At 37.8% G+C, this 27,559-nt stretch overlaps 1 protein-coding gene across 1 annotated transcript in view; it reads right to left on the reverse strand.

Annotated features, from left to right (window-relative positions):
* The window catches only part of WDR25 (WD repeat domain 25), a 256,478-nt gene that overhangs the window by 50,651 nt on the left and 178,268 nt on the right, over positions 1–27,559 (reverse strand). Inside the window, exon 3 of the mRNA XM_001374296.5 lies at positions 7,921–8,051. Within this exon, the coding sequence (XP_001374333.3) occupies positions 7,921–8,051 (131 nt within the window). The remainder of the gene's footprint in view (positions 1–7,920; positions 8,052–27,559) is intronic.

Raw genomic sequence — 27,559 nt, forward strand, 5'->3', positions numbered from 1 at the left:
AAGCAAGTAAATGCATCCAATCCTTCCCAAAAGTAATGGAAATTGGCCACAAGCTCTTGAAGAATTTCAATTGGAGTTTATGAGAAAGATGTAAGAGTTTTGGCAAGAAAAATGGGAAATAGTTCAAAAACAAAATAACAATTTAAAAGACAGGAACTCCCCATTGGAGACCAAAACTAAACAGCTGAAAGCCATGAAAAAACAGGATAGAATGAACCAAAAAGGAAAATCAAAAGTTTATATTAGAAAACCAGTCTTTACCAGAATTGAACAATTGAAAGCCAATGATCTCACAAAAGAGAAAGAATTAATAAAGTCAAAAGAATGACATAATAGAAGGAAACATAAAATATCTCATTGTGAAAACAAATGATTTGGAAGACAGATCAAGAAGAGACAACTTGAAAATCATTTCTCTACCTGAAAACCCAGAAATAAAGAGAAATCTTGACATCATACTACAAGAAATTATCCAAGAAAACTGCCCTGATGTTCTTGAACAAGAGGGCAAAATAGACACTGAAAAAGTTCACGGAACATCCTCTACACTAAATTCTCAAAAAACAACCCCCAGGAATGTAGTTGCCAAATTCAAGAGCTTCCAAGCTAAAGAGGAATTTTTACAAGAAGCCAAAAAGACAATCCAGATGTCAAGGAGCCCCAATCAGAATTACACAAGATCTGGCAGCTTCCACACTAAAGGATGACAAGGTTTGGAAATGTTCAGAAAGGCAAGAGAATTGGGTCTTCAACCAAGGATCACCTATCCATCAAAACTGACTATATACTTCCAGAGGAAAGTATGGGCATTCAACAAAATAGAAGACTTCCAAGTATTTGTAAAAAACAACAACAACAACAACAACAAAAACCTAGAACTAAGCAAAAAATTTGATATCCAAACACTTAAAAATCAAGAGAAACATGCAAAGGTAAATAACAAAGAGAGGGAAAAGAAAAAAATGTTTTTATTTAAATTTTCTTCTTTAAGGGCTTCAATGAGATCAAATTGTTCATATTAAATATGGGAAAATGTTATTTGTAACTCTCAAAAATTATATTCACTATTTTAGTAATTAGAAGAATCATTCATAGGTAAAGATTGGGGTAATAAGTGGTCTAAGATGATATGCAAAAAAAGAAAAAGGGAGGGGTAATAGAAGATGGCACCAAGAGAAACTTGAAGGAATAAGATAAATAGGATAATCTATATCACACAAAGAGGTGCATGGGAAGGGGAGGGGAAGAAGGTGCTAAAGGGTAATACTTAAACCTTACTCTCAGGAGAATCAATTCTGAGAAGGAAGAGCATCTAGATCCATTAGAGTATTGAATTCTGTCTTCCACTATAAGGAAAGTGAGAAGGGAAAAACTAAGGCAGGGAGTGGGGTGGGGAGTACAAAAAGGGAGGGAAAGAGAGGTGGGGAGGGAACTTAATAGACCCTAAAAAAAATAAGAAGGGAACAAAAAGGGAGGGGGAAGAAAGGAATGTATAAACACAGGAACTATTTGAACCCAACTACAAAACACTTTCCACACAATTAAAATTAGATGTAAATAATTAGAAAAACATTAATTGCTCATGGGTAGGATGAGCTAGCATAATGAAAATGACAATCCTACCCAAACTAATTTACTTATTTAGTACCATACCCATCAAACTAGCAAGAAACTATTTTTACTGAGTTTTTAGAAAAAAAAAAAACTATAACAAAATTCATTTGGAAGAACAAGAATATCAAGGGAAATAATGAAAAAAATGTGAAAAATGTAGCAGACCTCAAACTATACTATAAAGCAGTGGCCATCAAAACAATATGATACAGAGACCGATACACTCTGGTACAATCGAATATAATGGACTTCTTTACTAGTAGCAATGCAATGATCCCTGACAATTCTGAGGGACTTATGAGAAAACATGTTATCTACATTCAGAGGAAGAACTGTGGGAAAAGAAACACAAAAGAAAAACAACTGCTCGATCACAAGGGTCAATGGGGATATGATTGGGCATATAGACTCTAAATGATCACCCTAATGCAGGGGGGTCCCCAAACTATGGCCCAAGGGCCATATGTGTCCCCCTGAGGCCATGTATCTGGCCGCCACCACACTTCCAGAAGGAGCACCTCTTTCAATGGTAGTCAGTGAGAGGAGCACTGTATGTGGCAACGCCACGCACACTATATGTGGCAGTGCCACAGAGCGCGGCATTGCTCACATACAGTACTACTTCTGGTGACGTAATCTTTTGTGAGGCGCCTTAGAATGAAGTGCCATGCAAAGGATTATGTGGCAGCACAATGGAAGATGCCAGCATGGTGAGCGGCAATCTGGGGGAGGGGATTCCGCACTGTGTATACTGCTGCCCAAATAGGGTTAGGGTTAGGGTTAGGGTTAGGTTGTTATAGTCCAGCCCTCCAATGGTCTGAGGGACAGTGAACTGGCCCCCTGTGTAAAAAGTTTGGGGACCCCTACCCTAGTGCAAACATCAATAATATGGAAATAGGTCTTGATCAATGACACATGTAAAACCAAGAGGAATTGTGCATCAGCTACAGGAGGGTGTTTGGGGGAAGAGCAGGGAAAGAACATGAATCCTGTAACCATGGAAAAATATTCTAAATTAATTAAATAAAATTTTCAAAATAAATAAATTAAATATAAGTAGAAAGATAGCCAATACCCTAAAGGAACTTACATTCTAATGGAGAGAATGTAGCCTAATAAATATTTGCTGCTGTTAGTTAAGATATGTTCTCATTTTCTTTCTTCCCTATAATTAGTCATTTTGAGAAAATTGCTAGTTGTGACAAAATCATGTTTTCTTTAGGAAGCAAGACTTTGAACAAGTCACTTCCTCTTCCTGAGTCTTGATTTCTTCTTCTGAAAGACAGACTGAAATATATAAATGTTGAGACTTTTTTTTACCAGGGCTCAAGCCTATGATTCTTTGGGAAAATGTGTCCGCTCTTCTAAGTTCCCCTCAGAAAATGGCTTCTCTACATCAAAAGGTATTTGGAAAAACAGTTTCCTTAGAGAATTATTAATTTGGTTATGTGCCATCCTTGAGTATTAATTTAGGTTACTAATCTAAATCCCAGTAGATTTAATTCTCTTTCCTTCTGACTGCTTTCTGAATAAAGAGAAAATTCAGCTATCATCAATGGAAATTATATTCATAATAATTCTTCTCATTTATTATTTTAATAAACATTCTTAAAATCTGTGTATTTTTCTAAAATGAAGGGAGTTAAATGAGAGTGATGAAACAGAAGACACTGAGACACAATTGCCAAAAGCAAACCTTTTTAACTCCCTCCCAAGAAATAATAATATTTCCATAGTGTTGGTAAATTTACAAAGAATTTTGCTCACAAAAACTGCATGGGAATAGAGTAATAAATACGATTCTGCCCATTTCACAGATTCAGAAATTATTCTCTTCAGAGGAGAGAAGTTATTTGCCCGGTGTCAAAAACCTAAGAAGTGCCAGAGACTAGAGTTAAACATGGCTCTTTATATTCTACTAGCATTTCTCTTTCCATGACATCAAACTGCCTTATTACTTCTGCCCAAATAGCACTTTCAGGTTTACCAAACACTTTCCTTGCAAAAACTCCATGAGGCAATCATTTAAATGTCATTGTCCCAGGGCGGAGTCAAGATGGCTGCTTAGCAAGCTGCAAAAGTTCAGACCTCAGCAGAAGACCCTTCCTTACTGATTACAGACTGAATGCTCCTAGGGCACCAAAATTCAAGCTGAGCAACAGGACAGAGGTGGGGAACCCTCCTTCTGGACTCAAATCAAAAGGTACTCCCCCCAAAAGCCAAAACCCGAGAATACTCGGGTCTAAGGGGAAGGCAGAGGGAAGATCCCAGGACCCCTCCCCCCCAACCCAGAGGGCTGAGCCCCCAGCAGCAGCAGGAACCTCTGAGCGGGCAAAGGTGCTGGTTTGGAGGGTCTACCTTGTGAGCAGCGGGGCCGAGCATCCAGCGTGGACAGCGGGGAGGAAACCAGGGAGAGACCTGGGCCATGGCTGGGTCCCTCCATCAGGCTCCAGTTTTACCATTGCCTTGGGGCACATCCACACCAATCCAGTTGAACCTAACCCCATCAGGACTCCTCAGAGCTCAGGGAGGCAGGCAAAGACACTAGGGAACCTTGCAGACAGAGGAGAAGCAGCTGGAGAGAACTGGAGAGAGCCTGGGTGGCCCAGCCTTCCAGGAGTCTTCGGCCTCAGAGCACATACAGCCCAACCCAGTTGAACTTAACATTCCTCCCCTAGAGACTGTACCAAGTGATCTGACAAAACTCCCAAGAGAGGAGAATGACAGACCCAAAACAAAAACAAAAAAAAAATGAGAGGAGCAAGAGCACAGACAAATATGGGGAGCAAAGAAGGGGTAAACCCGAGCAAAAAACAGAAAAAGAAGAAAGAAATTACAATAGACAGCTTTTGCACAGGTAATGAGCAAAGAGTGAACGAAACAGAGGGGGAGGGATCAGCAAAGGAAAAATCAGAAATCCCAGCAAATTGGATACAGGCTTTGGAAGAGATCAAAATGCAATTCAAAACACAATTAAGAGAGGCTGAAGACAATTGGGAAAAGAACTTAAAAACTAAGATAAGTCATCTGGAAACAGAGGCACTTGAACTAAAACAAGAAAATGGTGTCTTGAAAGCCAAAATCAACCAGCTAGAAAATGAGGCAAAGGAGATGAAAGATGAGGTGAAGAATATGAAAGATGAGAAAAAGGAGATGAAAGACGAGGTAAAGAGGATGAAAGATGACCTCCAAAGAAAATCAGATCAAAAGGAAAAGGACGACCAAAAAACTAAGGATGAAATCCAGTCTTTAAGAACCAGAATACAACAATTAGAATCAAGTGACCTCACAAGGCAGCAGGACACTATAAAACAAAACCAAAAGAATGAAAAAATTGAGGAAAATATGAAGCATCTCATTCACAAAACAGAGGACTTAGAAAATCGTTCAAGGAGAGACAATTTAAGAATCATTGGTCTACCGGAAGACCATGACAAAAGAAAAATCCTGGACATCATACTACAGGAAATTATTAAAGAAAACTGCCCCAATATCCTAGAACAAGAGGGAAAAGTGGAGATTGATAGAATCCACAGATCACCTCCTATACTTAATCCCCAACTGACAACACCCAGGAATGTTATAGCCAAATTCAAGATCTATCAGACCAAAGAAAAGATATTACAAGCTGTCAAGAAGTCATTCAGATACCACAGAACCACAGTGAGGATAACTCAGGATCTGGCTGCATCCACAGTGAAAAAAAGAAAGGCATGGAATATGATATTCCGGAAAGCAAGGGAACTAGGTCTACAACCAAGAATCAACTACCCAGCAAAACTGACTATATTCTTACAGGAGGAAGTATGGTCATTCAACAAAATAGAAGAATTTCAAGAATTCATAAAGAAAAGACCAGACCTGAACAGAAAATTTGATGTCCAAGCACAGAACTCAAGAGAATCATCAAAAGGTAATTAAAAAAGAGGGGGGGAAAAGAAAAACAAAACAAAAAAAATTTTTTTAAGAGACTCAATAAGTTAAAATGATATGTATCCCTATAAGAAAAGAGGTCATTGGTAACTCTTAAAAACTGTTGTTATTACCTGGGCAGCAAAAAGAAGTACACTTAGAGGGAATAGTGACAAACTGTATAGGATGCAAGGACATAAATATGTATATAGATATATGCATGCAAAAATACATACACATGAGTATGCATATATATATATACATATATATAACTAGAGCTTAAAATAGGTTAATATTAAAAGAAATGGGAAAAGAAACAAATGGGGGTAAATTTATACGTCATAAAGAAGCTCATGGTGGGAGGGGGGAGAACATCAATATACTGGAAGGGTAAAGAGGAAATACAGAACTTTTACTTGCTTTGAAATTGACTCAAAGAGGGAAAAACAATCCAATCCATTGGGGGCAGAGAATAGATTTGCACCCAATAGGGGAGTAGAAGGGTCACAAACGGTCTGGTGGGGAGGGAAGCAGTACAAGAGAGGGAGGGGGCGGGGGGTTATTTTTAAAAAGACTACAGAGAAAATAAGGGGGGGAATAAGAAGGGAGGAGGGTAGAAAGGGAAGTAAAATAAGGGTGGGAACAAGGGGGACTGTTTAAATGTCATCGTCCCTAGTAGCTCAGAGAAGCTACCTTCAATTAGGAAAAAGTATTATCATAGAAATGCATTAAAGAATACTGCACTAGAATGGGCTATTGACTATAAACATTTGGAAATGTTCTCTTGTTCTGTCTCTCTCTGTCTCTGTCTCTATCTCTCTCTGTCTCTCTGTCTGTCTCTCTCTCAGAGGAGGATGACTTCCATCTAACTACCTTTTTTTTCTTTGAAACCCAAGCAGGTTTCAACATAGTGATCTAAGACCAACTTAATAACAATAGTGCTCATTTATACGGGGTTTTATGGATGCCAAGTACTTTACACTCACTCCTTTTCTGGATCTTCCCAACAACCTTGGGATAAAAGTAGGGTAAAAGTTATCCCTACTTTATAACTCAGAAAGGTTAAGTGACAGAAATGTTAGTACTGATACTAGAACCCACACATCCCAACTCTAGTGTACTCTGTATTGCACAATGACTATTCATCAGTCAAATATTACATAAAATGCCATGGTTTCTTATTATTGCTAATAATAATAGCTAGCCTTTATATAGTACTTTAAGATTAACAAAACACTTTCACACAAATCTTCTCATTTGAACCTCATGACAACCCTGGGAGGTAGAGGCTGTTATTATCCCTATTTGACAAATGATGAAACTAAGGCAGCCAGGGGTTATACCTGCCTTAGTTTTATTATCTGTCAAATGGGAATAATAATAACAGCCTCTACCTCCCAAGGCTGTTGGGTGGATTAGATGAGATAATATTTGTAAAGAAATTAGCACAGTGACTAGCACATAGTTGGTTCTATATAAATATTTATTCCTTTCCCTTAAGTAGCTTATCCAGGGACACACAGAGGGTAAGTATCTGAGGCAGGATTCAAACCCAGGTCTTCCTGGCTCCAAGTCCAGCATTCTATTCATCATACCAACTAGCTAATTAGCATGTAGGAACTTATGCTCTGAAGAGGGAAAAAACAGCCTTAATCCAGCTTATGTAAACATATTTTTTAATTGTTAAATTAAGTTCTTTTTTGTATAATATTCCATTCAATTTTACAATCCTTTTATGAAGCATCTACCAAGGTTCTGCTAGGAACTGAGGAAGCTGCAAAGATGGATAAGACAGAATCTCTGCCCACAATATAATATGAAATAAAGTGGGGAGGTGGAGGTGGAAGGAGGCAATAAGGAGTGGCAGAAAGCCATAGGCCTAGGAGGGAGTCTGGGCTCTGCCTTTTAACACCTGTATGACCTAGGGCAAGTCAGTGCTATTTCTCTGGGCTCTAGTTTCCTCATCTGTAAAATGAGGGGCCTCAACTAAATGATCCCTACAGTTCCTTTCTTCTCTATCATCGTATGAATTTGATCTGGGTTTGAATTCTGGCTCTTCCCAGTGGCTTATGACTATAAGGCCAGGCAGGTTGACTCAACTCTAAAATGAGGGGGTTGGGCTAGAATATGTTGAAGGCCCTTTTTCAGCTGTATGATCTCTTCCCCAGAGGAGAGAGAGCATTTCTGGCTGTAACAATCTAAAAATGGAATACATGAACTTTCAAAACATGAAAAGAACATCTAAAAACATACTTCCCACTTATTAAAAACTAAGTGCTAATTATTCTACCTCAAGGGCTCTATTTATAGCTGATGAGTTCCCAATTTATTCAACTGACACAAGCAATATGCCCCCTACAAAGGCTAAAATAAGGAAGAAGTGAGTGTTTTTACCTTGCAATTCCTTGTATCCCAAGCTTTAATTTCTGGGCTGAATCCACCACAAAGAAAAATATTAGGATCATTTGGGTTAAATTTCACAGTGCTGATTCGAAATTCATTTTTGCAGCTAAACAATTGTGTTCCTATGACAGAAAGAAAAAAAAAGATGAAAAGGGTTAGAAAATATTTAAACCAAAAAATAAATCCCAGGAATTTACATCGAATGGAAGAAGCATAAATAACTGAAACATTGGAACATGTTACCTGGTTAAGGAATGGCTTTCCTGTTCCAAGGGGTCAGAGATCAGATGATGCTTAGGAATAAGATAGAGGAGATTTATGTATAGAGTTGGGTCCTAACTTTTTGTTGTTGTTGAGTTGTTTCATTTGTGTCCAACTCTTTGTGACACCATTTGGGGTTTTCTTGGAAGGATATTGGCATGACTTGTCATTTCCTTCTCCAGCTCATTTTACAGATGAGAAAACTGAGGCAAGCTGGGTTATGTGGCCTGCTCACAGTCACAGAGACAATAAGTTTCTAGACCAGATCTGTATTCATGAAGATTCATGTGTATTTGTGAGTCTTCCTGATTCAAAGCCCTGTGCTCTATCTACTGTAATAATTAAAATAAGTTTTGGTCAAATCAAGAGTTATAAAAAGTTGTGGTTGCCATTTATAATAATTAAATATTAAGTCAAGAGGCTGTTAGTGGCTTTAGTAGTTTTATTGCAGCAAGGTAGAGATAATAAAGAGGGAAATGTGGGAAGGAAACAGAAAATATTGCCTGGATAAAAATACCCAGATTCAAGTGCCTCGAGACCACAAGTGTGAATCTGAATGTGAATCTCACCAGCCCATAAGAGTATCTATATGATGACAGGAAGTGAGTGGGCTTCTGAGTAAAGTAGTTCAAAGGTACAAGATTTCTAATTACACAGTCTCCAATCAAGTGTTTCACCAACCAAAAGAGAGTCTGATGCCACAAGGACTGAGTCACCAAAGAGAGTCTCAAGCCTAAGAGTGTTCCACCCAAAGACAAGTGAAGAGCCAAAAAGCCAGTGGCTCCTGCCAGGGTCTCCTCTTTCAGCAAGAGCCACCAACACAAAATACTTCTTTCAGCAGGAGCCACCAATGTAGAATCACCAACGCAGAAGCCTCCTCCCTTTAGCAGAGTAACCAACGCAGAATCTCTGCAGAATCTCCAAAAGAGAATGAATTAGAATCCCTGGGCTGGCTTTATAAGCAGTTTTCTCCATGTCACTTCCTGAGTCTCTGGTTTCTACTTCCTTTCACTATAGGCTAGTCTATCACATCTCAAGAACCAATTGTAGTTTCTTAATTTGCCTGGCCTTGCCCAGGGGGAAGTGCCTATGGGATCCACCTCCCATCCTCTGTGGTTGTGAATTTCTATCAAAAGGATCCTCAAGTTCCTGATGGATTAAGTTAAAAGGGTGGAATACTCCAAGTACTTGATTGATTAAGTTAAGATAAAGAAAGGGAGTTTAAAAATTCCCTTTCACACCACTGAGCCACCTAGCTGACTAGACCCTGAACTAGATAATCTCAAATTCCCCTCCAATACTGAGATGTTATGGTTCTACTGGTAAGATAATAGGAATGAGAGAAATTGCCCTATAGGAAGTCCTAAAATGAGACAGAAAACGTAAGATGGAGGGGGCAGCTGGGTGGCTCAGTGGATTGAGAGCCAGGCCTAGAGATGGGAGGTCCTAGGTTCAAATCTGACCTCAGAAACTTCCCATCTGTGTGACCCAGGACAAGTCACTTGACCCCCATTGCCTAGCCCTTACCACTCTTCTGCCTTGGAGCCAATACACAGTATTGACTCCAAGACGGAAGGTAAGGTTTTAAAAAACAAAAAACGTGGAGTTCATTTAGTCTTGTCTCCTCATTTGACAAAAGAGGAATCTGATAAACAGGAGAGGTCATCCTATCCAATCAGCAGCAGACCTGGGACCAGGACTTGTATACTCTTTTAGTCTGTGCTTTTCTCACCTGCTATATTTTGTGTCAGGAATCAATTCACCACTTGATTATATATTCTACCAGATTACAAAGTATGGAAGGGAAAATCACTAGCTTCTAGGTCTACTGTCAAATCAGGAATCCATTTTATATTTTGATGAGTTTGCCATCATGATATTAATCACTCATGTCATAAACATTTATTAGGCAACTACTGGTGATATAGTATCATCAATGATAATAAGCATTTATTAAGCACCCACTATGTGCCAGGCACTGTGGTAAATGCTGGGGATGGAAGGCAAAAACAAAGTCTCTGATCTTAAGGAGTTCTATCTAATGGGGGAAATAACATGTAAACAGCTATGTTTATATAAGCTATATAAAGTAGAGTAGATGGAAGAGGAACTCAGAGAGAAATCATTAGCAATGGGAAGAAATAGAAAAGGCCTCTTGCAGAAGGTGGGAATTGAAATGCCTTAAAAAAAAAATAAACCAAAAAACCTTTATCTCCTGTTTTAGAATCAATACTAAGTATTGGCTCTAAGACAGAAGTGTGAGGACTAGGCAACTGGGATTAAGTGTCTTGCCCAAAGTCCAACAGATCAGATTTGAACCCAGGTTCTCCTCAACTCCAGGTCTGATGCTCTATCTACTGTGCTACTTAGCTGCCCTTTGAATTGTCTTGACAGAGGCCAGGGAAGCCTGGGAAGAGGAGCTGAGGAAGAAGAGCATTCCAGAAATAGGGGACAGCCAACAACAACAAAAAAAACATAGTCAACAGATGGCATAAGTGGGAAAGAGCCAGAAGATAGGGATCACTAGATTGTAGAGTACAAGGAAGGAGGCAAAGTATAAGAAACTGAACATGCAAGAAAGGGGACCAGTGGTAAAGAGATTTAAACACCAAAGCACAGATATTTTATTTGATTCTGGAGCTAAGAAGGAGCCTCTGGAGTTTATTAAGTTGGGGCTTAGGGAACTATGACATGATCAGACCCAAGAGTGTGGCAGCTGAGTGGAGGATGGATTAGAGTGGGGAAAGACTCAAGGCAGGGAGACCAACCAGTAGACTATGCCTTAGTCTTGGCATAAGGTGAAGAGGGCTTGTACCAAGGTGACACTCATCCAATAAAGAAAAAGGGACACATAGGAGATGTCATGAAGGTAAAAATGGCAAGGCTTGACAATAGATTGAATATGTGGGGAGAATGCAAGAAGAGGAGTCATGGATAAGAATAAAGTTTCATGCCTGGGTGACTGGGAAGATGATAGTGCCCTCAACAGTAATAGGGAACTTGGGAAGAATGAAGAGCTTGGGGGAAAAAATAATGAGTTCTGTTTTGTACATGCTGAGTTTATGACATTATTATGCTAGGTGCTGGAAACGCTACACAATTTAGCTAAGATACACAATTCTTGCCTATGTGCAGTTCACAGTATGAGGGGAGACAGGGGGTGGAGAGAGATGGTACAATAAATTTACAAGTCAGTCTTTTTATAAAAAATAATAAAAAGAACATGTTTAGGGCAGCTAGGTCGCTCAATTGATTGAGAGCCAGGCCTAGAGACAGGAGGTCTTGGGTTCAAATCTAACCTCAGAAACCTCCTACCTATGTGACCCTGGGCACTTAAACCCCCTTACTGCTCATTTAACATAGAACTAATACACAGAATTCATTCTAAGATGGAAGGTAAGGTTTTGTATTGGTTTTTTTTTTTAATAGAACATGTTTGCTGCTCAATCTTGAGTCATATCTGACGCAACATGACTCCATGAGCTTTACCCATAGAGTTTTCTTGGCAAAGATAAAGAAGTGGTTTGCTATTCCCTTCTTCAGTTTGTCCCCATTTTACAGATGAGGAACTGAAGCAAATAAGGGTTAAATGACTTACTCAGATTCATACAGTTTGTAAGTGTTGAGGCCAGATTTTGAACTCAAATCTTCCTGAATCCCTACCTGGTGCTCTAGCCACTGTACCACCTAGCTGCCCTGTTTTGTATATCTATTCATAAAACAGGAATGAGCAAAGTGCTATGTAAATAAAGTCCAAGGCCAGAGGGGTCATCCCCTATTCTTTTATAAGGAATGGTATTTAAAAAAGACTTCATGTCAGAAGAATATTTGAGCTAAGCAGTAGTGATTGGTTAGGATTCCAATCAATATATGTGAGTCTGGTCATTTAATATTTATGTAGTGTTTACTATGTTACAAAGTGTTTACTATGTTACAAAGTCCTAAATACTTTGAATCCAAAGGTGATAATTGGCAGAGTCTTTGTACTCAAGAAGTATACAATATACTATGGAGATATCACACACACACACACACACACACACCCTGTGAATAAGGGAATGATCAAGAGCAAAGAGAAAAATCTGAAGTTTGAAGGGATGCTTCAGAAGAGGGGCAAATGGAATCTTCACAAGACCTGTGGGGGATAGGGGAGTTCCATCAGGATTCAAAAGCAGTTGGAGCCAGAGAGAAAAATCTTCTTCTTCTCTGGGACTCCTTGGAGCTGGGTAGAAGTACCCATCTCAAAATCCTTTTGCTGAATTGAATGAAGATCTCAATTATCTACTGAAGCTAATTGTGGGATACGGACTCTTTTTCCCTTAGGGAAACCCAGAGCTTAGCCCTGAAGAATTTTCCTTAATAAAATCCTCAAGAGTTATATTAGAAAAGAAATATTAGGGACTTCCCTCTTTCCTTCTGCCCCTTCCTTCCTTTCCTCATTTTTCAACAACCCTATGCTCCAATAAATTAGACACCTTGAGTTATACCAGAAATTGATTCAGAGTTTATGTAGTACTACGAAGGGGAATTTCAATCTTTCAGGCAAGAAAGAGGCTGTGGGAGAAAAGACCCTGTAGTCTAAACTGCCTGACTCCATTGATAACAGCTCAACTCAGTGAAAGAAAAGAGGAAGTGCCAGCCACATAGAACTTAATCCCCAAACAGCTGTTCAATGGTTCTTTCCTTTTTCTAAGTCCCCCTCGGATTACAGCCCCTAAATTGCATACAAGGTAGAATGTGATGGAACAAAGGATAGATTTAAACAAAGTGTCCTTAGAAAGTCTGAGTTGGGAGAGATGACTTTCAGCTTGGAGGATTAGGGAACACTAAACAAGAAAGTAGAACCTAGATAGGGCCTTGAGTGAAAAAAAAAAAAGGATTTCAACAAACCAACTTGAAGAGGGAGTATTTCCAGGCAAAAGTGATGGCCTGGGGGGCAGCTGGGTGGCAGCTGGGTGGCTCAGTGGCTTAAAAGTCAGGCCTATAGATGGAAGATCCTAGGTTCAAATCTGGCCTCAGACACTTCCCAGCTGTGTGACCCTGGGCAAGTCACTTGACCCCCATTACCTAGCCCTTACCACTCTTCTGCCTTGGAGCCAATACACAGAATTGAAAAAAAAAAGTGATGACCTGCATAAATGCATGGAGATGGGAGAGGGGCAGGAGATAATTGAGGAACCACTAGTAGACAAGTTTGACTAGAATATACAATGAGTACATCAAGAAGAGTATTGTTCAATAAAGCTGAAGTCAGTCTATTGAGGGCCTTAATGCCAGAGTTAAGAATTTATAGTTTATTTTTAATTAATTTGTTTTAAAATATTTTTCCATAGTTACATGATTCATGTTCTCTCCTTCTCCCCCTCCCAGAGCCGACAAGCAATTCCACTGGGTTATACCTGTATTATCACTTGATACCTATGTCCATATTATTCACTTTTGTAATAGTCTTTTAATAATAAAAGTATTTTTAATAATCTTTTAAAACCAAAACTCCAAATCATATACCCATATAAACAAGTGATAAATCATGTTTTTGTAGTTTATTTTATCCATAATAGGGAGCTGCTAATGATTTTTTTCAGCAAAGAAATGATAGTCAAAATTAGGCATAAGGAAGATGATTTTGGTAACTGACTGAAAGATAGATTAGAAAGAAGAGAAAGTGGGGGAAGTGAGAATGGTTAATAAGGCTATAATGATGACAGGAGGTAAGGGTCTGAATTTGGGTGGTCACTTATGAGAGGAAAGGACAGGACAGATGTGAGATATTATGACGTTAGAAACTACAAGATATAACAACTGATTGGATGTTAGGGGAAAGAAAAGAATCAAAGTGAATGCCAAAGCGTAAAGACAGGAAGGCAGCAGTCTCAAAAATGAGAACTAAAAATATTTTGAAAGAAAATATTAATCATGAAAGCAACAAAAATAGCAATACATAACTTTCATGTTTTAATAATAATACTCCAACTGATAGAAGGTTATATTTATGAAGTATTTTACAATTTACAGTGTTTTATAAAAGCACTTTCATATCATCCTCATGAGAGCCCTGTGTTTTGTTTTGTTCTCTGGTATCCAAATTCCACCCAATATGCAAAGTTGCATAACTACAACAACCTGGCAAAACTATCTCAGCAAACAAGCTAAAGCAGGTTGAGGGTAACTAACAGGCCTCAAACTCCTCCTTGAGTTCAGAGGATGTCTACCCAAATAGGTGAAGACTTCCATGGGCAAAAGGGGCAGATAAAAACAATTTGTTTTAACAGCCATGAAGGTGGCTAAAGCAGCTGCGGAGCCCTTAAAGTTTGGTCAGGCGTCAAAAATGCCAAGGTCATCCACTGCATCCCAGGCCATCACCAGTCATGCTGACTTTTGTCTTACCACTGAACCTTGATGACGCTAGGAAATAGAGTGAGGCTGACAGCTTTTGTGTAACTCTGTCTTACTTTCATCTGAGAGTCAAGACATCATTCCTTGATGCCATTGATTCTCTTTGAAACAATGGATGAACAATAACATTCTAGTCAACCAAATCTATCTTGTCATAGAAACTATAATCAACTCATAAGGTATCACTTAATTCTTAATTAATTCTTTAATTGCTGAATTCCTCAATTCAACAGAAGTTATCATTCAAAAGAAGCATAAATATAACCCTAATTCATGAACTTTCTAATTGTTCTTATTTTTGCCTATATCATGAGTTCAGATATCAGTCTTAATATATCACTTATAGTCAAAGATACTAGACTAAATTTTGTCTCCTTGAATGAGGGGTTAGCTAATAAATGGGCCTGCCATATAAAATAACTTCAAATGAAATTGCTTTTCTAATAGTTGACTTTTCTCTCCATTTTCTGAAGCTTCATACTAAAATCCACCTTCTTCTTTTCTTTTTATGTAGGCCAGTTAGTGGTCAGATACAGAAGAAGATGTGCCCAATTACTAAACTTTCCCATGGAGGGGAAAAGAATAGATGGAGTATTTCATCCTATATTCTTTCTGCCAACATGGGCTCAAACAACCAACCACGTACCTGTTAACTTCCTCCTTGCTGGGAGCATGAGATGGATCACATTTCCAACTAGCTAAAAGGCCTCCAGAAGTCTACTTTTTGATAAAAATTAATAGCAATTTAGTCAGAAACATGAAATGGAACCATTAAATCATGGAACCACAGAATTCTAGAGAAGGAATGGACCTTGGAATCCATACGATGTTAGAATCAAAAGAGGTTGTAGAATCATGAAATAAAGAATAATGAAGCTAGAAGGCTTTAGAGTTTTTATGTGAGTTATAGTACTTCTAGATATGTATTCATGAAGTCCTTAGGAGAAAGAAAAAATTACCAAACAAAATTAAATTCAAGCCTATCATTCAAGATCTTTCTTCCAAGAATCAACTGCAATCTTGTTGTTTAATCTTATCTCCCATTATCCCCCTTCATGTACTCTCATGAACTCAAACAGTTGGAAAGTGCTCTGACCCAAGCATTTTTGCCTCTGTGCCTTTGGCCAAAGAGATTCCCTATTCCAGAAATTTCCCCTAAATGTCTCACTCCCTTCCTAAGTCTCCACCTACTAAAATGCTTCCCATCCTTCAAAAACTAGCTTGTAATTTAGAAATGTGTTCTGCATGACTTCACATATATAATCAATACCATATTACTTGCCTTCTCAAGGGATGCGGGAGGGGAAAGAAGGGGGAAAAGAATTTCAAACTCAATTTTTTTAAATGAATATCAAAAAAATATTTTAATGTAATCGGGAAATATTTAACAAAATAAGATTATACTTTCAGAAAAGATAAGCATAGTTTCCATGAATAAAAGAAGCGAGAGAACAAAACCTCTAGCTTAAATGAACTTCTTTCTTGAAACATTTTTAACAGTAATTCCAGTAAGAAGTGCTGCTTTTTAAAGAAGGCTTAAGTCCTGAAAAATCCTAGGTGATATTTCTTCCCAGCTCAGGAAAAGAGGCTATTGTAACACTGGAACAGGAGTTTTTCTCCTACAATGGGAGTTTTAAATTTCTCTGGAGAAAGACATGGAGAAGGATATGTGGGGGATCTCAAGAGCTGAGCCTGAAACAATCAAAAGCATTTGGGCAGCAGGCAAAAGGGGAAGAAAAAAAATACAGCTGAATTGCAGTAAAGATGGGAGAGATCAAGGAGCCAGACTACTGGCCCTAAAGTCATTTCAGTGAGAAGGCTCTGGCTGGAGCAACCAGTTGGAACCACCTCTTCAAGGACTAAGGAGATTTTCAAAGAAAGGCCTGTGCTTTTCCCCACTTCTTCCATTCATAGTGTTACTGTGAACAGATGCTAGAACAGACCCTGCTCACTTATTTACTCAAATGTTTCCTATAACCTGAATTTTGCCTCAACCATAAAGTGATAAGGGTTAGCTGGAGATAATCATAGCATAGAAATACTTTAACTGTGGAAAGAAAGCCAAAACTTTGCCTAAATGCAAGGAATTTTCTCAACTGAGGACTCTGAACACTGTGACTGTACTCCTAATTTTTGGTTTACTATAAACTTTGTAAGGCAACATTCTGGTAAAGAAGGATAACACCATGTGAGAACAGTGGTTCATGAGATCAAAGCTTTACTGCTCCTCACAGAGATGAAGAGAAGAGCTATCAATATCAAACAGTATGTGGGTATTGCCCCTGTTGCCCCAAAGTCAGGTGTGGGATACTGAAGGAACAGGGAAGAGGAGAGAAGTCAGACATATAGAGGGATATTTAATTAGCTCAAAGGCCTTGAGCTGCTTATATTAGTCTTTAGACCAAGAGCTATTTAGTATCAATAGAAGACTGCCACAAACCAATGCTCCTTTTAAGATAGTACGGTTAAATGATACTATTCAGATTCTCTAACAAAAAATGAGTAGGGAAAACTAAGAAGCTTAAATGTAACTGACTCACGGCACTAAACAAGAAAATAAAGACAAAAGCCACACCACAGCAAGCAAATGGAAAGTCATTAGTCAGTTAAGCCTTTCACATGTGTACATCAGGAGCCATACTGGGGGCTAGGGCTGAATCTGTTCAGCCTGGTTCCTGCCAGCTCACAAAACTACATTAAAATATCAAAGTAAGAGGCCATGTGGAATGGAGGGACCAATATATTGCCCTTGAGCTAAAAATGAGCTAAATTTTGTAATAGGATATGTCTGATTAAGCCTCTAGGAACAAAAAGAGTAGGGATAAGAGGGTCATGACTACTACTGACTCCCACATCATGGCTGCTGCACATGGTTTGATGTCCACAGCTAGAAGTTATCTTCATAAAATAAGAGACACCCAGAGGGAATAGAATTCCTCTACCTGAACAAGAATTTCCTTTATAACTCCCCCAACATGTAGTTATCTAGTCTTTGCCTGAAGACGTTTAGTGAGGGGAAACTTATTGTCTCCAGAGACAGCCCATTTCATTTTTGGATAATTCTAATTTTAGGAAGTTGGTCTACACACTATTGTAAAGGATTTGCTTTGCAAAAAGCAAAGAGATCCCACAGGGCAGTGAGAGGGCCAGCATTCCAAAGCTCTCAGGAGGTGAGGAACGGAACACAGAGGAGTTATGGGCAGTTGGTGGACTCTGGAGGAGTGAGAGCTTGCTATTCCTCTAGCTGTCAGGATAAAACAGGAGGGTAGCTGTCTGGTTTTTCTGGGGTGGACCCAGTGAACCATTAGTTGCCTCTCCCTTTAGCTGTCCTGAGATTCTGCCTGTTTCTACTGTTGCTGGTACAGAGAAGTGGATTTCTGGGTTTGCTGTTTGGATCAAAGAAAGGACTCCTGTGTTGTGAGACTTCTTTGGGCCCTTTGTCCTTGCCTCTACCAATCCTTCCTTAACTTTAATTAATTACTTAGTTTAGTATAATTATAGAAAGTTTAGGATTTTAATATCTGGTATGGGTTAGAAGTAAGTTAGTCCCTGATTCCCTTCCCTTCCTTTCTCCCTTTAGGTAAATAAACCTTTTATTAAAGATAGATAGATAGATAGATAGATAGATAGATAGATAGATAGATAGATAGATAGATAGATACATAGATACATAGATAGATAGATAGATAGATAGATAGATAGATAGATAGATAGATAGACAGACAGATAGATAGATAGTTTGAACCCTTCTTTTAACCTACCCTATAACAACACCAAGTGTAAAGTGTCTTCTTTATAATTTCTTTCTTTTTTTTTTTTAAACCCTTACCTTCCGTCTTGGAGTCAATACTGTGTATTGGCTCCAAGGCAGAAGAGTGGTAAGGGTAGGCAATGGGGGTCAAGTGACTTGCCCAGGGTCACACAGCTGGGAAGTGTCTGAGGCCAGATTTGAACCTAGGACCTCCCGTCTCTAGGGCTAGCTCTCAATTCACTGAGCTACCCAGCTGCCCCCTCTTCTTTATAATTTCTACCCCTTGTTCTAGTCCTGCCTTTTGAAGCCTCACAAAATAAGTCCCATCCCTTATCTACCAAAGAGCTATTATGCCCCCCCCCCACGCACACACACAGTCTTCTCTCTCCAGGCTAAATATTCCCAGTTTCTTCAACTGATCCATGTATAGCATGATCTCAAGGCATTCCCCACTCATAGTCTTTTGGGCTCTCCTTTATTTTTTAGTTACTTTATTAAAATATGGCACCAACAACTGTCTGGGCACAAAATTCTTGATGTAGTCTGACCAGTTGGACTCTCATATCCCTCATCCTGGACAATATCCAATTGAAAGAGGGTTGTTTTGAGAATTTTTTAAAAAACTGTTTAACTGAATTCAATTCCTGTTTCTCCCAATTGATACCTACTTGACCTTGGGAAAATCACATATAGCTTTACTAGGTTTGTTTCCCCATTTGTCAAATAAATAATTTGGACCAGATGACCTCTCAGGTACCTTCTACATCTAAATTTGAGATTACATGATTCTTTCAATGAAGTCTTACAAATAATTAAATACATATAGATTGTAAAAAGTACCTGAGAGATATATGGCTACCAGGTTCAAAGGTTTGAGAAAAAGGGAAGCTAACTATGCCTGAAGAACACAGAACAACCATCAAAATAAGCAATTCAGGGAGTTCCCCATCCTCTGTACATACATATAACTTTTCTTAAGTCTCTTGTCTAAGCAGCCTGAAGATGGCTCTTCACCAGAAATGTTGTTACTCTTGATGCATTGGCCATACAATTCATGGTTAAAAATCCAAAATGTATCAGAAACAAAATCATATTAGGCCAAATTTTCCTTTACTACTATTTATTAAATACTTAATTAAGTAGTATTTAATACTATTAGACTTACCAAGTTTAGCCCTAGCCTTTATGAATCTGGACATAATAAGAGAATAAAAACAAAGTCATAATAAAGTCAGTACTTCCTCTAAGAGTTTCCTTCTATCAGTATTCAGAGAAGATAGAAGGAATCTAAGGAACTGTTAGGTGGATCAATGGATAGGTCCCAGAGCATTACTAAAGTCATAACCAGTGTATATGAGAGTCGTGCCTGGAGACAGAAAGCTCCAGGTTCAAATCTGGCCTCAGATACATCATAGCTATGTGACCCTAGACCAGTCACTTAAACCCAATTGCCTAGGCCTTACTGCTCTTCACCCTTGAAACCAAAACACAATATTGATTCTAAACAGAAGGTAAAGTTAAAAAGGGGGGTAAGGGGGAAAGGAAGGAATACAAGTCAAAACGAAAGCAATTATGGATCCCAAAGTTTCTGCAGGATTAATAAAGGATATAGTACACCTCAGAGTCCAGGATATATTGCTGGATTCAAAAACCTAATATTGGTTGTCTAGTATAAGGCAGGATTATTGGGGTATGGTAATGGCCTAGGTTTGTAGAAGACTTTGGTGGGATAAAGTCAGTGAAAAAAGTTGTAAAGGACACTAGATTTGGAGTCAAGGACCTCTTGGGTTTGAATCCAGACTCAGATGTTCAAAATCCATGTGACTATTAAGGATAATAATATTTCAAAACCCTATATCTCAGAGTTGTTGGGAGGAAAATAGTCTGTTAAGCACAATGGAATAAGAACTACTATTCCTATTAGTAGGAGCCTGTCTTGAAAGACATTCATTGTGGAAGGGTAGAGGAATTTGGCTACAGATGTCACACAGACAAAAGGTATAACAATCAGTGGATTTAAAAGTGTAGAAAGCTAAGATGGCATATGAATAAGTAAGTTTCAAAGACATTTTAGGAAGCAGACAAATTGTCCACAACATGGTGGGAAGAAACATTTTCAATTTAATCTCTCCAAGGTTCCTTTTCATCTGCCAATAAACATGCTTAGGTCTATCAAATACTTTTTTTAAAAAGCATTCCTTAGACCAATAATGGTATAGCAGGTACTATCCATTCTCTCTCTCTTCTACGTCATATCAATCTTCCTGAAAAATATGGGCAAACGGGGCAGTTAGATGGCTTAATAGATTGAAAGCCAGGGAACATCTGGGTAGCTCAGTGGATTGAGAGCCACGCCTAGAGATAGGAGTTCCCAGGTTCAAATCTGACATCAGACACTTCCAGGCTATGTGACCCTGAGCAAGTCACTTAACTCTCATTGCCTAGCCCTTACCAATCTTCTGGCTTGGAACACACAGTTCCAAGACAGAGGGTAAGGGTTAAAAAAAAAAATAGTTGGAGAGCCAGGACTAGGGATAGGAGGTCCTGGGTTTAAATTTGATTTCAGGCATACTTCCTAGCTGTGTGACCCTAGGCAAATCGCTTAATCCCTATTGTCCAGCCCTTATCACTCTTTTGTCTTGGAATCAATATTTAGTATCAATTCTAAGACAGAAGGTAAAGGTTTTTCTTTTTAAAAGAAGAAAAGAAAAACCTGGCAAATGCCCAATGTTCCCATTAGATACTTTCAACTACTTGAAACTGGGTTTCTGTCCCTCAGCTACTTTACTGAAAACATCAATCAACAAATACTGAGCATTTACTAGATATTTATGTGTCCCAGGTACTCTTCTAAGTATAATAAGCAAAAACAGTCCCAGACCTCAATAAACATGTATTTTAATGATGTATTGATTGGTTGTTTTCCTTCATGCTCAAAAGAAGCCAAAACAGCATCACTGGTGATGTCTTTTGATTCACACATAAACTGAATTTAAATGAGGGAGAGTTGTACAAAACTATCAGCTTCATTCTCTCTCCAATCCAAATGGAAAGACAAAAGTCAAGACAACTGGTGATGACCTGAGAAGCAGTATATGACCTTGGCTTCTTCGATGTCTAAGCAAGCTCTAAGTACTCCACAGCACATGTTTCCACCACTGTTGGAATAAAATATTTTCACCTTCCCCTTTCAGGGGGAAAATCTTTGCATGCCTAGGGTAGATACCACCTCCAATTCACAAATCAGTTTGAGGACTAGCTATTAAGCTCAACCTGGTTTAGCTCACATGGCAAAACAATTTATTAGAGTGTGGCTGCTGTACATGCTAGCATTTCTTTGAGCCAAAAGGAAAGCAGCCTTGAAAAGGGCTCTGTAAACTTCACACCAGAGGTTCCTCGAACACCTCAAACACTACATTCTAATAACAAAGATAAATATATACATAATATATATAGAATATTTATAGAGCAAATGAATAGTAGCCTTGACAGGGAAGGTGACATTGGGGAATTGGGGAAAGTCAGAAAGACCTAGAGGAGGTGGTATTCAAGTTATGTTTTTTTTAAACATTATTTTATTTGGTCATTTTCATACATTATTCATTGGAAACAGATCATTTTCTTTTTCTTCCCCCTCCCCCCTGCCACCCCTTCCATAGTTGACACACAATTCATCTGGGTATCACATGTGTCCTTGATCTGAACCCATTTCCTTGTTGTTGGTATTTGCATTAGGGTGCTCATTTAGCGTCTCTCCTCCATCATGTCCCCTCAACCTCTGTAGTCAAGCAGTTGCTTTTCCTTGGTGTTTTTACTCCTTCAGTTTGTCCTCTGCTTGAGGACAGGTTTTTTTTTTCCTCATAGATCGCTGCAGGTTGTTCAGGGACATTGTAAAGCCATTACTAGAGAAGTCCATTACATTCTCTTGTACCACAATGTGTCAGTCTCTGTGTACAATGTTCTCCTGGTTCTGCTCTTCTCACTCTGCATCACTTCCTGGAGGTTGTTCCAGTCTCCATGGAATTCCTCCACTTTATTATTCCTTTTAACACAATAGTATTCCATCACCAACATATACCACAATTTGTTTAGCCATTCCCCAATTGAAGGGCATCCCCTCCTTTTCCAGTTTTTGGCCACCACAAAGAGTGCAGCTATGAATATTCTTGTACAAGTCTTTTTGTCCATTATCTCTTTGGGGTACAGACCCAGCAGTGCTATGGCTGGATCAAAGGGCAGACAGTCTTTTATCGCCCTTTGGGCATAGTTCCAAATTGCTCTCCAGAATGGTTGGATCAATTCACAACTCCACCAGCAATGAATTAGTGTCCCTACCTTGCCACATCCCCTCCAGCATTCATTACTTTCCATAGCTGTCATGTCAGCCAATCTGCTAGGTGTGAGGTGATACCTCAGAGGTGTTTTGATTTGCATCTCTTTGATTATAAGAGATTTAGAACACTTTTTCATGTGCTTATTAATAGTTTTGATTTCTTTATCTGAAAACTGCCTATTCATGTCCCTTGCTCACTTGTCAATTGGAGAATGGCTTGATGTTTTGTACAATTGATTTAGCTCTTTGTAAATTTGAGTAATTAAACCTTTGTCAGAGGTTTTTATGAAGATTCTTTCCCAATTTGTTGCTTTCCTTCTAATTTTAGTTACATTAGTTTCGTTTGTACGAAAACTTTTTAATTTGATGTAGTCAAAATTATTTATTTTGCATTTTGTTACTCTTTCTAAGTCTTGCTTGGTTTTAAAATCTTTCCCTTCCCAAAGGTCTGACATGTATACTATTCTGGGTTCACCTAATTTACTTATACTTTCCTTCTTTATATTCAAGTCATTCACCCATTCTGAGTTTATCTTGGTGTAGGGTGTGAGGTGTTGATCCAAACCTAATCTCTCCCACACTGTCTTCCAATTTTCCCAGCAGTTTTTATCAAATACTGGATTTTGGTCCCAAAACTGGGGTCTTTGGATTTGTCATAGACTGTCTTGCTGAGGTCATTTACCCCAAGTCTATTCCACTAATCCTCCTTTCTGTCTCTTACCCAGTACCAAATTGTTTTGATGACCACTGCTTTGTAATATAGTTTGAGATGTGGGACTGCAAGGCCACCTTCCTTTGTATTTTTTTTTATTATTTCCCTGGATATCCTTGATCTTTTATTCTTCCAAATGAACTTTGTTAGGGTTTTCGCTAATTCAGTAAAAAAGTTTTTGGAAGTTTGATGGGGATGGTACTAAATAGATAGATAAGTTTGGGTAGGATGGTCATTTTTATTATGTTAGCTTGTCCCACCCATGAGCAATCAATGTTTTTCCAATTGTTTAGATCTAGTTTTAATTGTGTGGAGAGTGTTTTGTAGTTGTTGTGTTCATATAGTTCCTGTGTTTGTCTCGGCAGATAGATTCCAAAGTATTTTATATTGTCCAGGGTGATTTTAAATGGTATTTCTCTTTCTAATTTTTGCTGCTGAATTGGGTTGGAGATATATAGAAATGCTGATGACTTATGTGGGTTTATTTTGTATCCTGCAACTTTGCTAAAGTTGTTGATTATTTCGATTAACTTGTTGGTTGATTCCCTAGGATTCTTTAAGTAAATCATCATATTATCCACAAAGAGTGATAGCCTGGTCTCCTCATTGCCAATTTTAATACCTTCAATTTCTTTTTCTTCTCTAATTGCTACTGCTAGTGTTTCTAGTACAAAATTAAATAATAAAGGTGATAATGGGCATCCTTGTTTGACTCCTGATCTTATTGGGAAGGCTTTGAGTTTTTCCCCATTGCAGATGATGTTTGTTGATGGTTTTAGGCATATACTGTTTATTATTTTTAGGAAAGGCCCTTCTATTCCTATACTTTCTAGTGTTTTCAATAGGAATGGGCGTCGTATTTTGTCAAAGGCTTTTTCTGCATCTATTGAGATAATCATGTGATTTTTGTTGGTTTGCTTGTTCATATGGTCAATTATGTGGATGGTTTTCCTAATACTGAACCATCCTTGCATTCCTGGTATGAATCCTGCCTGGTCATAGTGGATAACCCTTGTGATGACTTGCTGGAATCTTTTTGCTAGTATCCTATTTAAGATTTTTGCATCTATATTTCATTAGGGAGATTGGCCTATAGTTTTCTTTCTCTGTTTTTAACCTGCCCAGCTTTGGGATAAGTATCATGTTTGTGTTGTAAAAAGAGTTTGGTAGAACCCTTTCTTGGCTTATTCTGTCATGTAGTTTGTATATTATTGGGGTTAGCTGTTCTCTGAATGTTTGATAGAATTCATTTGTGAATCCATCTGGAGCTGAGGATTTTTTCTTAGGGAGTTCTTTGATGACTTGTTCAATTTCTTTTTCTGATATGGGGTTGTTTAGGTAATTTATTTCTTCTTCTTTTAGTCTAGGCAATTTATATTTTTGTAAGTATTCATCCATAACACTTAGATTGCCATATTTTTGCCATATAATTGGGCATAGTAGTTTTTAATGATTGCCTTGATTTCCTCTTCATTAGAGGTGAGGTCTCCCTTTTCATCTTGGATACTGTCAATTTGGTTTTTTTATTTCCTTTTTTTAATTAGACTGACTAGTACTTTGTCTATTTTATTTGTTTTTTCAAAGTACCAGCTTCTAGTCTTATTTATTAAATCAATAGTTCTTTGACTTTCAATTTTATTAATTTCTCCTTTGGTTTTTAGGATTTCTAATTTAGTCTTCATCTGAGGGTTTTTAATTTGTTCACTTTCTAGTTTTTTAATTTGCATGCCCAATTCATTGACCTCTGCCCTTCTTAATTTGTTTATATATGAACTCAAGGATATAAATTTTCCCCTGATTACTGCTTTGGCTGCATCCCATAGGTTTTGAAAGGATGTCTCACCATTGTCATTTTCTTCAATGAAGTTATTAATTGTTTCTATGATTTGTTCTTTAACTAGCTGGTTTTGGAGAATCATATTGTTTAATTTCCAATTAAATTGATTTTTTTAGGATGTGGATTTCTTTTTTTTTTAAACCCATATCTTTTGTATTAAAATGGACACTTGGTTCCAAGGCAGAAGAGCAGTATGGGGTAGACAATGAGGGTTATGTGACTTCGCCAGAGTCACATTACTACAAAGTATGTGAATCCAGATTTGAACCCAGGACCTCCCATCTCCAAGCCTGACTCACTATCCACTGAGTAACCAAGCTGACCCTCTTTCAGAACTCTTTACATGAAGTCAAATTGGAGAAATGTGAATTTATTTATATAAAATCAGAACTGTTTTTACCTCAATTCATGAGTCTTAAAATCACATTAGTTGTTTGGTTTGGTTTTACTTTCATCATCATCTGGAAACTACTGATGCATAGAATCTTAGAACTTTGCTAGGCCTAACCTCTTATTTTACAAATAAGGAAACTAAGGCCCAGAAAGAATAACTGATTTGATCAAGATTACTAAAGTAATAAGTAGCAAAACTGGAATTTGAAATCTAGTCCTTTGAGTCTAAATCAAGTCTTTTTTCAACTACAACACATTTCATTAGTACTAATGAAAGAGGGACAATCATTCCTTACTAATAATATTATATCATGGTAATATAAAAAAACAAATTGTATAAATACAACCTTAAATATATAAGCACAGAATTTTCCTATTAAAAAAGCTACTGAATGTTGTCTAAACATGCAACAACAACAAAAAAAACTGAGACATAATTTTTTTCAAAACTGAATGGATTAAGTTTATTATGCTTCACCTGATTCCAGATAATTCTAATTGGAAAGCATTGAGATTTTAAAAAGAAAGAAAGAAAAAAACAAGGATGGCATATGTTTAAAAGTGCCACTAATGATAAAAGAATATAAACATTACTTTTAAAAATGTTTTTCAACACTATATTTTTACTCATTGAGTTTGCAGTTCCCTAAAAGCCCTAGATATTTTTCAAATGAACCATCCCCATGTTGTATTTGTGAATCTGATTTTAACACTAATGTAAGACTGAGATTATTTATCCATATATAAAATTTCATCTTATTAGATATAGCCATAAGATATTTTTAGATGCAATCATCTAATATGTTAGCTATCTCTCCCAGTTTTGAAAGATCTAATAATTTAATAAGCAGGTCATCTATTCTTTCATCTATACATTTATCTGACTGACTATCCTCTCCTCTCTGAATTCTGTTTTCTTTGGTTCTCCTTTCTACCTGATTCTTCTTCTCTATTTGAATCTTCTTTAATAACCTATCCCATAATTATGGGTGTGCCCTGGAACCTCTTCTCTATATATTTTTCTCTTCATGACCATAACAACTTTCATGAGTTCAACTACATTTCTATGTAAGAAAACTCCTATATAATATAAACAATCCTACCTAATCTCTCTCCTAAGGTTTAGACCTCTATCACAAACTACCTATTGGACATTAGAAAATGGATGCCAAGAGAGATCTCACGTCACATATCCAGAACAGAAATATTTTCTTCAAATGTGTCCCCTTTTCTTTTATCTTTTTAACCCCTATCTTCAGTCTTAGAATCAATACTAAGTATCAGTTCAAGGCATAATAAGAGTAGTATGGGCTAAGAAATCAGGGTAAAGTGACAAATTTCAAATTTTCTGCCTGAATGACTCCATTTTCCCTTTTGTAATCTGGATAAAAGTAAAAATTCCTCTTCTTCTTGACAAGAGAATGAAATTGCCATAGATGGAACACATTGATGATATGGAGCCCCCTTCACTCCAGAAAGAGTAACAAAAAGATAGTGACTGAGCTAAACACAAAAGATATACCACTATTGTATATAAAATACTAATAGCTTTGCTTCTTAGGCACCTTAATCTAATCTGCTTCTCTCTTGTCAACAGGCAAAGTGCATTTTTGTTTATAGGTGCTTGTATTTTGGTGAGCATCTTTGTAGTGGTTATTGGATTCCTATTATATTTATATAAGTGAATTGTTCAGTATCACACAGCTTCAAAGTATCAGGAATCATATTAGAATCTAAGACTTCCCCATCTCTAAGTCTGGCTCTCTATTCACTGAGCCATCTAGCTGCCCTTGTCTCTCTTTTTCTTACATTTTTCTTGATTTACAACTCTGAAGTCATCCTCAATTCCTCCATCATATGGCAATACCAATTGCTAGGTTTTCTCAATTCTGCCTTCCCATTTTTTAAAAATCAATTTCCTTCTCTCCACTCACAAGGCTACCTCCC

This window comes from Monodelphis domestica, chromosome 1 (genome assembly GCF_027887165.1).
Source record: "Monodelphis domestica isolate mMonDom1 chromosome 1, mMonDom1.pri, whole genome shotgun sequence".
NCBI classification, from domain to species: Eukaryota; Metazoa; Chordata; class Mammalia; order Didelphimorphia; family Didelphidae; genus Monodelphis; species Monodelphis domestica.